General features: G+C 38.4%; 1 protein-coding gene across 1 annotated transcript; it reads right to left on the reverse strand.

Annotated features, from left to right (window-relative positions):
* Positions 1–1,404: 1,404 nt before the first annotated feature.
* Positions 1,405–2,262, reverse strand: LOC132270032 (uncharacterized). The gene is made up of 2 exons (XM_059771251.1): positions 1,974–2,262; positions 1,405–1,916 (listed from the first exon to the last, which is right to left on the reverse strand). Exons 1-2 carry the CDS (start codon positions 2,260–2,262, stop codon positions 1,405–1,407), a joined length of 801 nt encoding a protein of 266 aa, XP_059627234.1.
* Between the last annotated feature and the right edge of the window lie 9,383 nt (positions 2,263–11,645).

The following is an 11,645-nucleotide window of genomic DNA, read 5'->3' on the forward strand; positions in this document are numbered from 1 at the left end:
ACATGGTACACATGGTAAGCTAAAGGTACTGGCTGACTCTAATTTTCCCTTTCAAAGATTGTTGGCACATATCTCTTAAGGTATTTGCCATTAATGGGGTAATCATACAATCGGCCACTAAGATACTTCAGCCTGTATGCTCCTCCACTCAGGACTTAATGAACTAGATATGGCCCTTCTTATTTATGAGACCACTTTCCATATTTCCTATCAACCTTACCTACTGGCATAATGACTTTCCAAACTAAATCTTCTTCAGCAAAAGACTTAGGTTTTACCCTTTTATTGTAGATCCTCATTACCTTTCTTTTGTGAGCCATGATATGATCCAAAACATCCAGCCTAACTTCAACCAAGTCTTCCAACTCTGTCAACATTGCTTGAGTATAATCAGCCGGAGTTAAATTATTTTAGAATGCGACCCTGGCCGATCTAACCTTCATTTCCATAGGCAGAACAACATCATGGCCATAAGTCAACATAAATGGTGTAACCCCTGTGCCTGTTCTTTTTGAATTTCTATAGGCCCATAGAGCCTCAGATAAAGTCTCATGCCATCTTCTTGGTTTATCTTTGATCATTTTTTTAATGATCTTTATCAAAATTTTGTTTGAGGACTCGGCCTGACCATTTGCTTGGGTGTAGTATGGTGTAGAGGCTGACATATGAATGTTCATATTATGGCCGAATTGTAGCACACCAACTGCCCTAAACACTATTGCATTGTCTGAAACGAATGTTTCTGGAATTCCAAATCTATGGACAATATGTTGTTCCATGAAGTTAATCACTGTTTGTTAATCAACTGTTTTACAAGCTTTAGCCTCAACCCATTTAGTAAAGTAATCCATGGCAACAATCACCCAGTGATGGCCTTCACTTGATGGTGGATTGACTTTACCTATAACGTCAAGGCCCCAACCTCTGAACAACCATAATTTGATTATTGGCTGTAATTCTTTTACTGGTACATTTTGAATCGGCCCATGTGTTTGACAAGCCTGACACCCTTTTGCATAATCTATGCAATCCTTTTCTCATCCTTGGCCAATAATATCCATACCTTCGAATCAGCCATCTCATCTTTATCCCAGCTTGGTGGGCTCCACAACTGCCTTCATGCACCTCGGCCATAACCTGAAGTGACTCTTCTTTACTAATGCATTGTAGTAAAAGTCCATCCTCAAGGCATTTTCTGTATAAATCCCCATCAAGAAGTAAAAAGTTGGTTGCCCTTCTCTTGATACTTCAATCAACCTTGATGTTTGGATTTCGGAGAAACATTATGAACGGTATTCTCCAATCATCATCGGCCAGATCTTCTATATCAATTACCCAGGAATCGGCCAACATAGTATTTCTTAATTCAGCAGAAGGTAATGATCTTCGTGTGATTTTTATCAATCAATCCTCCATTCCAATTGGTACCTTAATTCCAAAGGCTGCTTGGGCCATGGTATTAGCCTCCTTATTCTGTCCTCTCAGCCAGAACTTAAGTTGAACAGTATTAAATTGATTCAACAATGAAGTGGCCAGAGAATGAAACGGCCTTAATTGCCAACTTAAACATTTGAAATCTTCAGTAATTTGACTTAGTACCAAGTTTGAATCTTCCAAAATCTTAACATCCCCAACAGTTATTTCAATTAGAATTTCCAAGCCGATTATAAGTGCTTCACATTCGGCCTGATTAGTTGAACATTTAAAATCTAAGAAGAATGAAAATGAAGTCTTTCTCTCGGCTGGTGAAATGATAACAATACCTGTCCCTGCTCCATCGGCCGTGCTTGATCCATCAAACATCAATATCCAAGGAGTTAGGAATATGGCTGATGACTCCAATTCATCATATTTCTGTGGATTAATATCAGTTGAAGGATGATCGGCCAAGAAATCAGTCAGAACCCTTCCTTTAACTGATTTTTATGAGACAAAAATAAAATTGAATTCCATCAAGGCCAATGCCCACTTACCTATTCGGCCATTGATTAATGGCCTTGATAGCATATATTTAATCACATTAGTTTGACAAAGAATGTAAATATCAACCAGCCGCATATATATTCTTAATTTCATAGCTGAATAATATAAACAAAGTTTCTCAATTGAAGAATATCTGCATCCAACATCAGTTAGTACTCTGCTTAAATAGTAAACAGCTTGTTCCTTCCCTAGTTCATTATTCTGAGCAAGCATTCTACCAATTGATTCTTCTGTGGTCGACAGATAAAGCTTCAATGGCCATTTCTTCCTTGAAGGCATTACTACTGGGGGGTTTGCCAAATACTCTTTTATTTTGTCAAAATCCTTCTGATGGGATTCATCCCAATGAAATTTCTCATGTAACTTCAATTTTAATAAAGGAGAAAAAGCATGTACTCGGCCATCATGATTAAAAATAAACATTCTAAGAAAACTTACTTGGTCGAGAAACCTTTGCACCCATTTTTTGTTGGTTGGAGCCATAGCATTCATAATAACTTTGGCCTTATTCTGGTTAACTTCTATGCCTCGTTTGTGTACCAAAAATCCCAAGAAATTCCCTGCTGATACCCCAAAAGCACACTTTAATGGGTTTATTTTCAACTTATGGACTCTCATTCTTTCAAAGGCCTTTTTTAAGTGTTCTAAATGCTGTTTTTTGGCCGATGACTTCACAACTATATCATCTATGTTAACTTCCATAAATCGGCCAATCATATCATGGAAAATTGAATTCATTGCTCTTTAATAAGTAGCCTCTGCATTCTTCAGGCCGAATGGCATCACAACCCACTCAAAAGTGCCAATTGACCCAGGACATCTAAAAGCCATTTTGTGAATATCCTCCTCGGCTATATAGATTTGATTATAACCTGAATGGCCGTCCATAAAAGACAATATTTCATGCTTAACAGCTGAATCAATAAATTGATCGGCCATTGGCATTGGATATTCATCTTTTGGAGTGGTAATAATTAAACTACGAAAATCCACACAAATCCTAAGTTTGCCATTTTTCTTTATTACTGGAACGACATTAGACAACCATTCCACATACCTAACTATTCGAATAAATCCTACCATAAGAAGTCTTTCAATTTCTTCCTTAATTTTGAGCATTACTTCCAAGGACATCCTCCTTGGTGGTTGCTTATAAGGCTAAAAATCTTTCTTGATAGGTAATCTGTGTTCTACCCAGTCCCTTGATAGGCCAGGCATCTCTTCATAACTCCAAGGAAATCAATCCTTATATTCTTTTAGTAACTTGATCAAATCGGCCTGAAAATTAGGCTCAAGCAAAGCACTAACAAATAATGGCCGATGATCTTTTTCAGTACCAACATTATTTTCTAATAAGGGATCCTGCACTTCTGCTTTATTATCTTCCATCCTGGAAGGGGCTGACTCCAGATCTTCAATTTGGATTGCATCCAATTTTTCGAAACCTTCCTGAACTATATCGGCTGTGCTGGCCGATACCTCTTCATATAATAGTTCTTCTTTGGCCAATCTCTTTTCAGCCAAATATGCTTTCAGTCTTATACAAGCGGCCCTGAAAGCTTGCCGCTTCATTTATTCTTTAGTCGTGTGATCCATTAGAAACATCTTCAATTTCTTTGATGGTCGACCTGAAAATATCAATTTTCTGCCGAGCTGCTTCTATCAATAACTCTTCAATATCAGTATTAATTAATTTCTTCTTCATTGTTGCTGCTGTTAGTCGACCCATCCTGTTGATGCCTACAAACTTGATAGGTACAACAGTTTCTTCATAAAGTGCAGCTTCGGTCGAATACACCTTAGCTATAAAGAGTTTGTTATCAGCCTTAACAATTTTTACCTCATTTCCATCCCAAAAAATCAACATTTGGTGCATTGTTGATGTGATACACATATTAGGGTGAATCCAATCTCGGCCTAAAAGGAGATTATAGGCCGCAGTTGAATTAATGATAAAGAAGGCCGTGAAGGATGTTTTGCCACCAATAGTAATTTCCAAAGGCAGAATACCTTTGGTATTACTAGATCCCCTATTAAAACCACTGATGGCTACATCGGTTGGAACCACATCATCTATGGTTTTGCCCAATTTCTTCAAAGTAGTTGCTAGAATGACATTTACCACCGAACCATTGTCAACCAACACCCTATTAATTGGCTGACCTTCAACCCATACTTTAACATACAATGGCCTCAATTGTTGTGTCATGGCCAAATGTGGTTTCTCAAAGATGATTTTATTGCCTCAGTTGTTTGGCCTGGAGAGACCAATCCTACCCCGACCGATGAACTCTTCGAGTCATTCTTGATTTCTGATGATTCAGCCTCCTCTTCAAGTTTGGCTGATTTGACATCCCTTTTCATCATTGGCTCTATCCTTGCTTTAAAAATAAAGGGTAAAATAAATACCATGTTACAATTCACTCATCCGAAAGAGAGCCAAAACGAATTCTGTACTTAGCCGCATGTTTGGGATCTTGATCTGGCTGATCATCTTTCTCCTCATAAAAGGATGTCTCATTCCTAAAAGTTATAGCAACCTTCATGTTTTCGGCCTCCTCTGGTTCATCTTCCTTAGCTGGTTGAACCTGGTCAATTTTATCCTCTTTCCTTTTAAGTTCTACATTTTTCCTTTGCATCCTCCTTTTTTAAGTACGTGTAGGAGGCTGCTTAGGAAACTTCGAATGATTCACTTGAGTCAATCTGCCATGATTAACTAAAGGAGGTCTGACCGTTCTAACATGGCTAGATTCTTTCCCTTTTTGAACCCATATTTCTGATTGGATTGTTGGTTTCCTTTTGAAATGAGGATAAGAATGTTGCTCTGACAGAACTCTATCGGCCACAGATCTTTCTGACCGAATGATTCTTACTGCCCTCGGCCTATTCTCTCTGAATATTGGCCAATTAACTTCTTCATGATTCTATCTAGGCTGATAACCTAACCTCTTATGGACACTACGCTTCCTGGTCGATTGAAAATAGCCCCTCCTGTCTTGATTATTCCCACGGCCTTTGCAACTTGGGCAATAACCGTGGTTGATGAGGGCAATTTGAGCTTCTCTCAACTAATTTTCCAAGTCTTTTACCCTCTGTTCATCGCTGCTGGACGATGACGAACTACTAAGAACTTTTGGTGCTCTTTTTTGTCTACCATTATCAGCGACTTTCTCAGTTGCCAGGCTGATAACGTTGGTATTTAAAATATTAGGAAATGGATCACCATCAATCCCCATCACTTCCGGCTTCTTTTTAGGAAATTTCAATGCAACTTCATCAATTGTTTTCTGCAACACATTTCTAAATACATAACAATTGTTAATAGTATGATTCCATGAATTATGAAATTTGCAGAACTCTTTTCCTTTTAAATCAGTGGTTGATGGCATATTGTGTCCTTTTAGCAGGACAATTTGTTTGTCGGCCAACAAATGATCAAAAATTTGTTTTGTCTTGGCCAAGTCAAACGTATAAACCTTACTAGTATCGGCCGTACCTTTCTTGGCCGATGAAGTCAATGGCTGAGTACCACTGGTAGATGCCTTCAGTTTTGTCAAAACCTCACATACATAAGGTTTCTTAATAATAACTTTAGCAAGATTAGAATCAAAATCTTCTTCTTCAACCAAATCGGTTAAAAAAACTTCATAATTGGGATCCCAATAGTATGTACCTTTCGAGGAATTTTTCCATTCCTTTTCCTCCTTGAGGACCAATTCATACCTGGTAGCTTTCTCGGCCAAGTCATACATGTTACGGAATGAGACTCTTTCAAACCTCCTTCGGAGTTCAAAATTAAGGCCGTTCAAGGCTAAACGAATGTACTCCTATTCTGGAAGAGCTACACGGCATCTCAATCTTGCCCTCCTAAACCTTGCAATGAATGTCTTGACCGATTCACTAGGCAATTGGCTCAGCCTGGATAAATTGGCCAGAGTTGGTTCCGTCTCCGTACGGTAGAACTGATTGTGAAATAACTCCTCCATCTGTGGCCAATTTAAAACAGAGTTAGGAGGTAAACGTATACACCATGAAAAAGCTGCCCCTGTCAAAGAGTTAGGAAAAAGTCTTCATTTTAACCAAGGGCTCACACTGGCCTCTCCACATTGAACTGTGAAACGGCCAATGTGTTCCACGATCGATTGACTCCCTTCGCCACTAAAGGTTACAAAGTTAGGGACTTTATATCCTCTAGGAAACTCAACTTGATCTACCACTTCTGGATATGGAGTTCTATAAATTGGTCGGCCTGCACCTCTAAGTTCCAAGCCATATTCTTGGGTAAGTAAATTAGCTAATTGTCCTCTGTCTAGCATGACCTATGGTGGCTGATTTATTACTAGCGGTACCTGATTATAAACTGGCGGATGATTAGCCACTGGTTGATAGTAATTCGGCCAATCATGTGGCTGATTGGCCATGTTCTACCCCCCAAGCCCAACCTGTGGTGGCACATGAGTATATAGTGGGTTCAGTGGCTTCCACCTGATCTGATTGCCCCCCGAGTTCAAAGGTACCCAAGGGTTTGGTGGAATTACCTGTGGCCACGGAGTTACTACTGGTGGCTGATTAAACCTGACACAGAAGGTTGCGGATGATTTTCAGCCCAGGTTGGTGGCATATGAGTCGGCTGACTTGATGTTGCACCTAGTTGAAGTATCATTACTGGCGGCCATGGTTGTGATGATTCAATGGCCCTCTCTGGCTGAGTAGATTGTGACAGATTCGGCTGAAGAGCCGATTCCTGATTATTGGAGCTGCTAGCCTTAGTCGGCCAGTTCAAAATGGTAGCTGAGAGTTAGAACATAGTTTCGTGGAGGTCATTATAACATGCACCCATCCTTCCTATTGCATCTACCAAGGAACTCACCTGTGCTTGCATCACTGTTAGCTCATCGGTAGGGCCTGATGCAGTGTTCTCAGCCTGATCTAGCTGATGTCCTTCCTCCAGTTCTTCTTCAGTAACCATGGCCTTAGAATTCTTCGTAAGCCGTGGTGGCATTTTTGCCTCTTCTAAACACCCACTAGTGGTCCCACCGGGCGTGCCAAAATATGTTCGCGCGGTTTTACGCCGATCGATGGACTCTTTGCGGACGTGCCAGAGTATTTGTACAAAACACTTACAATTGTAAATTCGAACACCAGTCTATCCCTTTTTCAGATGGCTGACTCTCAGGCGATTGTTTGGGAGAAAGACTAGTAAGAACTCCCAGTAAGGTTCTTTTTATGCCTTATTTGTAGTAAGGACTTTTTATCTAAAGTGCTTAAAAGAAGTAAAATACAATGAAAAGTAAATGAAAATGAACTAGCTGAATTGAAATGGACTGAAAAGTAAATCGGCTAAATTGAAATGAACAATAAAGGAAATGGCTGAACGGAAATTACATGGATGTAATACCCCTAGTTTTCAAAAGGATGAAATGGGAATGGAAATTAAATTTTGGGTTTTTATTGCATTGTTTTTTTTATATGACGTATGTGTTTTGTTTTCTTAATTGATAAATGGTGATTTTCTTTTATTATTTGCTTAATTAATTACTGGTGTATTTATTTTAGTTTAATTGTTTAAATTGAGTTTGTTATAAGTTAATTGTTAATTGATTATTGATGTTTTATTTGACGTGTATTTGGTAGCTTATATTTGGTAATTTTTAATTGGTAGCTATAAAATTTGTTTATTTATTTTCTTTGTTTTATTTACCTCTTTGAATTAGGGTTTTATGTTTTATGTATTCACGTTGGGTTAAGAAGTTAGGTTTAGCCGACTTTTAAGTCATATTGGAATTAGACGTAGGTTTAAATAAAAGTCTATATATAGAACAATATATGTGTCTGCAAGGGTTTGAGAAAACCCTATTCACGTAGTGTCTGGAGAGAGGAAAAAGAGAGAGGTTGAGGGGAAAACATGAAGGGAACTGGGAAAGGGCTTTGGATTGAAGCTCATGTCAAGGAGGAAGGTATGGTTACTGTGAGATAAAACTGAGCAGTAGGAGTTCGTCGGAAACTCCATAAACGGCGTTGTAAGGTTTCAAACCGAAACCTAAAGGCAAGTTTCATTCTATCTCCTTCCTATAAACTTGTGTTCTGTGCATTCTCTATAGTCTCCAGGAATCTAATTTAATTATTAAAATGGATGTTTATGCGTGATAGAGTCTCTGTACAATTTTAAACCCCTGTTCGCTTTTGAAACTATGAACTGTTGTGTTTTTGTTTTAAATTTTTGTCATTAATTTCATAAGAGAATTTGAGGAGTTTGTAGGATTTAATGAACTTGAATTGAACCCTAGGAATTTAAGAAAAATTCTAGAACGGAGGGTTGAACTTCGCCGGACGCGAAGAAGATAAACGGAGAAAACATAAACTGTTGCGTTCATGGTTTAAGCTTTTGCTAGGTAATTCATGTTGGAATTAAAGAAGTTTCTAGGCTTGTTAGGACTTAATTTGAACCTTAGAAATATTTAACAAAAGGTGGGACAGAGGGCGGAGGCTTTGCCGGACACGAAGAAAGCAACACAGAGGAAGCAGAGAAGGAAAAACAGAGGCTGGGGAAGTGGAAGCAGCTCCACTCTTCAATGGAGGCGGCTCCATTGAAGTGGAGCCAGCTCCACAAAGAGTTGAGGCGGCTCAACTTAAAATTGGAGCCGGCTCAACTTAAAATTGGAGGCGGCTCCAATTTTCTAAATGGCCAGTACGTGGGTTTTTGATGGTTTTTGGACTTTTGGGGCTTGGAAGTGAATTCTGGGAAGTTGTGGGAGGTTTTATAAGTTTAAAATTAATCTATTTAATCATGGAAATAGTTATTACAAGCTAGTGTGCTAATCTTAAAAGGTTGAGCATGAAAAAAATAAACATATGACTAGGCATGCTGTCGAGGAAGGAGGAAGATGGTTGATGCCAGTGGTTTTAGCAAAGTAACTGGACTGGAACGGAAGTTGTTCTCTGGGGTGTTATATCAATGTTATATTTTATATAAAGGCCAGGAAGTTGGTTTACACCGAATTAATAGACTTCATGAAATTTTAAGTAATAATTTGCATGTCGTCTCGGAATATAGAAGGTTTAGTGCTTTTGATTGTTTTAACAAAGTAAACGGAGTAATAGGAGTGTGGTTATGGAATCTGAGTGTAGGTGCTCAGTTTTTATGTCTGTATGTCATTTATATCACACTCTGGATTATAATTGGGGATTATATAGATGCTGTGGGATTTAAATATTAATTTGCATGCCGACAAGGATTGAGAAGGATTTAAATGCTAGTCTTCGTTTTAATAATGTAAGTGAACTAGTATGGATGTATTGGTTGGGAATTCTAATATAATGTGCAGTTTATAATTCTGATATTCATTATATTATGTTATGGATGATAATTGCTGAACTGTCATAATTTCTGTTCTGTCAATTATGTGGAAATGGATGGCTTAAATTGTTTATCAGTACTTTAACAATTTAAAAGGAGGATCTATGATAATAATCATATACTGGATGCATGATAGGATCTTATCAATATCTAATTTCTATTATGTTGGTATCTGGATTTACTTGATGTTCATTTGGAATGTGCATCATTCTTGGATCATATGCATTATATGTACTGGTATGGGACGGTGACATATCAGGGATGGATTAGATCAAAAAGCTAAGTCCTACCCCTTCATACATACGGAATGGATTAACTAAAACAGTTAACTCCTACATGGATGCATGTCCTGTCAACTAAAACAGTTGAACGACATAACGGATGGTTGTTTTATCTTTCTGCATTAGGAAGGAATTTATATATATACTTATGGTATCGTGATACGAGCTTGAGTCTCCTGATCACGGTTAGGGTGCGTATATCGCCTAGGATTGATAACCAGACCTGATGACGTTTCCCTGGTTGTTCTACTCAGGTTGAGACGGATTATGTGGGCTGGTGAACGTCCTATAGTGTGTACTTATATCTATATGGACTACTTTAGCAATTGTTGAGCTATCTAGGATGTATCTGCGTATCGGGTTTATGTATGGATTGTAGTAGTATGGAACTTGCATGTGGGCCTGACCCACCCTTATTTTTCAGGTGTTTGACAGTACCAGGTTTAGAGTTTGTTCGTGGGGATGCAAATACAGTCACTTACTCTTCCGACTAAATAAGATTTTTTTTCTGATTTTAGTTTTGGATTTTAAGTCTGTAAAGTTTTATCATTTGGGATTATTAGCGGTCTACTAGTTGGATTCCCGAGTTGTACGGAATTAAAGGTTTAAATTTTATTAAACTTTTATTTGGAGGTTTTTGTATTTAGATTTCTACTCAGCTTATTATTTATTTTCTTTATTTCGTTTTGTATTCCTGCTTATTTACATATTGATTGTCTGATATCCCTCGGTTATGTGCTCGGACTTGATCACCCGTGGCTCTAGAATCGAGGGGTATCACAGTTGGTATCAGAGCACTCCAGGTTCTAGTGTCCTTAGGAGTGTCTTTCGTTAGAAGTCTTCCGCGTTGTGTCTCTTAAACAAACTTAGAGCAATATTAGGATACATTGTACTCTTTTACGGTTCGTTAGGAGGAACTGATGTTAATTATATTTCATCCTTATAGAATGATTGACACTAGAAGAAGGATGGGGTCCGCGGCGACAATGAATCAGACCCGACGGAGTAGAGGAGTACATTATCGAGTTCTCTATCAGAAGCAGAACTTGGGATCGAAGGTTTAGTTCTGGTTGGCACTATTTTTAGAAGTATAAGCCAAGGAGGAATTTATGAGTGTGTTTTAGGTCACCGTATAAAGGGACCAACACGATTTCAGTTGTTCTCCTAAAGGAAACAACCGAGGAATAGGAGTCCGAAGAGAATTCTGGGGGAGGAGAATTCAAGATACCTAGTAAAGAGGGTATTGAATCTTGAAAATCAAGGATTGCGTAAGGGTGATTTAGTTCGCTAATAGTATAGTGAACGATACTGGTAGAGTTGGCATGGATCGACCTACATATAATTAAAGTTTTGTGCTCCCTTAAAAAAGGTAGATAAAGAAACTCTTCAGGGGTTCAGGAATTGAATGGAGTTCTTCTCGGAATGAAGCAAAGATTATATAGCACGTTTCGGGGAGTATAGGGGTTAGGTTGTGATGATCTAAGTTGCTTTATACAGTTACATTAGACGATATGCATTATGTGTATAAGGAGGATGAAGGTTAAACCTTTGGCATTTGCTGAGGCAAATGGATTTTGTTTTGAGCTATGTTTCGAGGTTGGGTGATTACCTCCGAAACTGTAGAAAGGAGATTGTGAACCAATCGGGTAAAGTTGATTTCTAAAAGAGATTTTCTTTGCTAGGAGGAACGATGTTTTACGTAGGGTTCTATTGTGTTTGATTGTGTGTGCTTTTTGTGTTTCCTTTTTGTTAATTGTTCAGGATCGGGATTGCGGTTTAGTTGGGGACACAAGTGTGTGATCAGCCAACTACCGTTTTGGAGGAATAACGTTAGTTAAGCTAGGATTTTGAGCTTGTGGTCATAGGATTTGGTAAGTATACCTATCTTAAGCCAATCTAATGAATCTAGACATGCGTGGTTATGGTCTGTTTTCAGGATGGGATAAGTAAATCAACAGTTCTAGTCAAATGATATAGATTCATTTGATAAACTGTAACGTCACGATGGTTTCTTGGAGGAACTG

The sequence above is a fragment of the Cornus florida genome, unplaced genomic scaffold, assembly GCF_030987335.1.
Source record: "Cornus florida cultivar Cherokee Brave unplaced genomic scaffold, ASM3098733v1 CherokeeBrave_3.0.0_Hap2_Chr08, whole genome shotgun sequence".
In the NCBI taxonomy this organism is placed as follows: Eukaryota; Viridiplantae; Streptophyta; class Magnoliopsida; order Cornales; family Cornaceae; genus Cornus; species Cornus florida.

Coding starts and splice junctions, on each gene's coding strand:
- LOC132270032 (XM_059771251.1), bottom strand. CDS start 2,262: ATGCCTTCAAGGAAGAAATGGCCATTGAAGCTTTATCTGTCGACCACA. Junction 1,917..1,973: donor ATTAATCAATGGCCGAATAG/GTAAGTGGGCAT, acceptor CATAAAAATCAG/TTAAAGGAAGGGTTCTGACT.